Source organism: Protopterus annectens, chromosome 3.part0 (assembly GCF_019279795.1).
Source record: "Protopterus annectens isolate FY-2018-M chromosome 3.part0, PAN1.0, whole genome shotgun sequence".
Taxonomy (NCBI): domain Eukaryota; kingdom Metazoa; phylum Chordata; order Ceratodontiformes; family Protopteridae; genus Protopterus; species Protopterus annectens.
The window spans coordinates 488809167-488813940 of record NC_056731.1 but is presented as its reverse complement, the minus strand read 5'-3'; the positions used below and the strand labels follow the sequence as shown (position 1 = coordinate 488813940).

The 4774-nt window shown below is 39.7% G+C and overlaps 1 protein-coding gene across 1 annotated transcript in view; it reads right to left on the bottom strand.

Annotated features, from left to right (window-relative positions):
* Positions 1-2488: 2488 nt before the first annotated feature.
* Positions 2489-4774, bottom strand: part of PKD1L1 (polycystin 1 like 1, transient receptor potential channel interacting) — a 1345235-nt gene continuing 1342949 nt past the window's right edge. Inside the window, exon 56 of the mRNA XM_044065604.1 lies at positions 2489-3394. Coding sequence (XP_043921539.1) covers positions 2605-3394 — 790 coding nt within the window. The 3' untranslated portion in view covers positions 2489-2604. The remainder of the gene's footprint in view (positions 3395-4774) is intronic.

The following is a 4774-nucleotide window of genomic DNA, read 5'->3' as shown; positions in this document are numbered from 1 at the left end:
GCTCTCTCAGGACACCTGGATGGTGACATTGGACCTAAAGGAAGCTTATTTACACATTCCCATCAGGCAGGAACGCAGGAAATTCCTCAGGTTCAAGGCAGGTTTGAGACACTTTCAATTCTCTGTACTGCCCTTTGGTTTATCTACTGCGCCCAGAGTCTTTACCAAGTGCCTGGCACCAGTAGTGGCTTATTGCAGACTCCAGGGGATTCAGATTTACCCCTATTTGGACGACTGCTTTATTCAGGCAGACAGCAAGGATCTTTTACTTCAACATCTAGATTTTGTTCAACGTCTTCTCCTCCTACTGGGATTTTCAGTGAACACAAAAAAGTCACATTTGATCCCTTCTCAACAAATGGTATTTCTGGGAGCCCTCTTAAATACAACCTTACAAAGGGCCTTCCTCACTACAGAAAAACAAATACAGCTGGCTTCAATTTTCAAGACTTTGGCAACTCTACCTCAGCTCACTGCAAGGAAATTCCTGCAGGCACTGGGCTACATGGCTTCCTGCATTCTGTTGATTCCAAATGCAAGGCTCCATATGAGAAAGCTTCAATGGTATCTGAAAAGTGTATGGTCGCAGCATTACCACGATCTGGACACTCTGATTCCTCTGATCCCCTGCCTCCAGAAGGAGTTCCTTTGGTGGTCCAGGGTGTGTGCTTTAAACGAAGGAAAGCCTTTCCGTCTTCCTCTACCTTCTCAAATCATAACCACGGATGCCTCGGATTATGCTTGGGGAGCACATTTTCTAGGCAATTGCCAGCAGGGAACCTGGACAAAGGATCATCTTCACTGGCACATCAATCTGAAGGAAATGTTGGCAGTTCAAAATGCTCTTCTAGCCTTCAAGAACCTTTTGCATCCAGGGCCTCTTTTGATTTACACAGACAACACCACAGTCATGTGGTACATAAAAAAGCAAGGGGGCTCTCATTCATACCCCCTTTGCAGACTAGCTATGGCTTTATGGGACACAGCTCTAAATCTGAATCTACATCTCCAGGCCCAATTCATACCAGGAGAACAGAATCTCTTAGCAGACAGCCTGAGCAGGAACATTTTAGATCTTCACGAATGGATGCTAGACACCAACTTATTCAACAGGATTACTGCAGTTTGGGGATGCCCCCAGATAGATCTGTTTGCATCCCATCTCAATCATCAGCTGCCTCACTTTTGCACCAGGTCATTCCACAAAACAGCTTGGAAAGTGGATGCCCTGTCCTTCAGCTGGAGAAACCTTTCGGGATATGCCTTCCCTCCTCTTCCTCTACTTCCTTGGGTATTACTAAAGATAAAACAGGACAAGCCCAAGTTCCTCATCTTGATTGCTCCAAATTGGCCTCGACAGTTTTGGTATCCAACTTTAAAGCACCTGTTCTTGGAGCCTCCTTGGATTCTCCCTCTGAACCCTTCTCTTCTGTCCCAGCATCAGGGTCAGTTGCTACATTCCAATCTCAAGACCCTTTGCCTGGCAGCTTGGCTCTTCAAAGGAATTTGATTTCTTCTAGTCTTCCCAAACAAGTTTTGGATGTTCTTTTGGAAGCTAGACGGCCTAGCACTAGGAAATCCTATGCCTCTAAATGGAAGAGATTTTGCATTTGGATGCAGGACCGAGGCTTGGACCCTCTGGTACTTGATCTCTCTTCTATTTTGCTTTACCTTTCAGATCTTTTGTCTAATGGACTTTCCTTTTCTTCCATTAAGATTCATGCTTCTGCTATTTCTGCTCATTTCAATACTGATCCCCCTGTTTTTTCTCATCCTTTGGTGAGACAATTCTTGAGAGGGGCTAAGAATTTAAGGCCTCCCAGGACCCCTCCTATTCCTGCTTGGGATCTTAATTATGTTTTAGAAAAACTTACTTTGCCTCCTTTTGAGCCAGCTGCATCTTCAGATATTAAGTTTTTATCTTGGAAGACAGTTCTTTTGTTAGCTTTGACTTTTTCCAAGCACTACAATCTCCCTTTGTATTCTAAGACCAGGGCAGGCTTTGCCTCTGCTGTTTTGCAGGGTCTTCTTGCTGCCCCTTCTTCTGTCTAAACCTCCTCCCTTTTTTTCACTGCTTTGGGATTCCACCCTACAGTTATGACTGCAACAGTGAAACACAATGAACATAGTACAGTTGTGTACACCTACCATAAATGTAGATGTTCGAGTGTCTTCACTGTTGCAGTCGGTGTTTCCCTCCCTCCTATCCCCTCTTTTTCTCTCTTTTGTGGTGTATTTGTGTTTCCTTGTTGGATTCATTTATGATTTATTGGGGACTTCTGACATCTGGGGCAAGAAAGGCTGGAGAAGATGGCGTCAGCTGAGGGCTATGTACCAGAGTGTACTGACGTCAGGGTACTGGCTTGTACAGCCGACACCGGACCCAGACTTTGGGATTCTGGCCGACCTCGGGCTGCCTGCCGGCAGGAGCACCCTACAGTTATGACTGCAACAGTGAAGACACTCGAGCATCTACATTTATGGTAGGTGTACACAACTGTACTTTCAGCATGACATCCCACTGTGATCTTATGTTTTTTTCTGTAGCTAGTCTTTCTAAAACCTTTTTCTTTTTGGTTTATTTGGGGACTATGTTGAGTCCATCTACCAGCACTGCCTGACTGCCACTGGAATGTTTGTGTCTTCATTTGTTTCACTTTCTTTCTCTTTTATCCAGTATATACTTTCAGCTTTCTTATTTTCCTTTGTTTGCACTTCCGCATCTGTATCTTTGACATTTTGTAGCCAAGATTGCATTTCCTTTGTTTCTTTTATTTTGAGATTAGCAGAAAGCTCAGCATTGATCAACTGATTTAAGGATTCAGGCCTTTGCTTTTCTGTCACTTCTACAGCTTCTGTGTGTTGGAGAGGTAATTTGCAGAGATCTCCTGTGGTGCTATATGGCCTACCGAAATGTTCCAGGGGTTTGATGATTATAGTCTGAGAACGTTTGAGAGGTTTGCGGCTTTTGCTGGAAGTAGTAGCAGACGCACAGCGATGATCTCTCTCCATGTACATCTCTGCAGCCAGCTTCTCACGGCACTTGGTCCCACAAAGTACATGAGGTAAAGTGTCCCCAAGTACTGCCAAGTTGTAATGATCAGACCTTATAATTTGCTTGGGGTCAGTCATGTTAAGTTGCCTGGTGAAAGTATTATTTTTACTGCCTTCTGTTTTGGGTATGTAGGCTTCATCCAGTGGATTATTTGAAATTCTGGATATATTGAGCATTCCACAGGTAAGTGAAGAATGTTTGCTGTGGTTTACTTCAGAACCAGTACTGCTATGGGATTGTGACTGACTGTATGTTTCCTGAGAACCAACAGACTCTCTTGGGGCATGATCTTTCTGGTGCTTTTGAAGCTGACAGGATGCCGCTACTTCAAAATGTGACCTATCAGAGAAATAAAAAAAAAGGGGAACAACAATTATCAAACAGTAATGCTTTTATCAATGACTTATAATGTTATTTCTACAGTCTTATTCATGAGCTCAGTAGCTAATTAAGTCTTGAGAATGGGCATGGGACATCAGAGAACCAGAAAGAGAACAGAAGGATTAAAGAACTCATTACAGAAGATGCATCTGGGAAAGTATTTAACACACTAGAGTGTGCACCAGGTTTTTACACCTACTCATAATAGAATAATTGGTGTTTGATACTGCAAGTTTTACTTCTGTCCAAAACTTGCTCAAATTTTGTTATAAAACTTTATGACAGAAACTTGCTTAGAGTTGTTGAGACCACTGACAGTTTGCATTACTTGAAACCCAATACTGCTGTGGAATGCTGGCTGTTTAAGATTAAAATACCAGACTGAAAGGAAAATCAAACAAATGTGGCACATGAGATAGTAGGAAGTGTTTAATCCTTGTGGTAAAACCCAAACAGTTGCTCATCATAAAAAATATGCCAATTAATTTCAGAGCATTACTTTTTTTTTTTTTTTTCAAAACAAGTTTATTGTTTTAACATATAAGAGAAATATCATAACAATTTTATACAAATAATTAAAAATAGGTATTATTATAATATTCAACAAAACAACTAAAGTATTTACAAAGACATCCACTACAATCAGATCAATTAATTAAACTAAAATACTGTGCTATTGAAATTAGAATTTTTTTAACAAATTTTGTAAATTATCCCATACAATAAAATGTGATGTTTTTCTAGTTGTTCTCATTCTAATTGTGCTTATTTCCATATGACACATTATATTCATAACATTTTTAAATTCATTGAACGAAGGAGTTGTATCTGAAATCCAATTTCTAGTTATTATTTTCCTAGCCACTGCTAGGATAGACCATAACAAGGGAAGCTTAATCTTTTAACACATTGAGGTACAGGTGTGTTGAATAATATAAGAGACTTAGAAATAATGAAATTATCTGTAAAAGAGCCTGCAAAAAGTCAGCATTAATTTCTACATTACATCTCTTACATAGATTATCTTTATTATTAATTTTATTCATCATCAAAGGTGTATAAAAGATCTATGTAAAATTTCCATGTATAAAGTCTCCAGACAGTGGAAGATGTAGTTCTATAAGCAGATTCCAATATATATTGTTTATAGTATGAATCTACATTGTAAAAGTTTCTTGTCTGATAATTTTATGTATATATGAAAGTTTACCTTTATCAGAAACTTTTGCTGTAAATTTATTATCAAGTAATCAATCAGTTTTGGAATAGATTCTTTAACTGTTATAGACAATAGATCTATTCTATCAATGAGATGTTGTCTAAAGATCTGAACCTCTA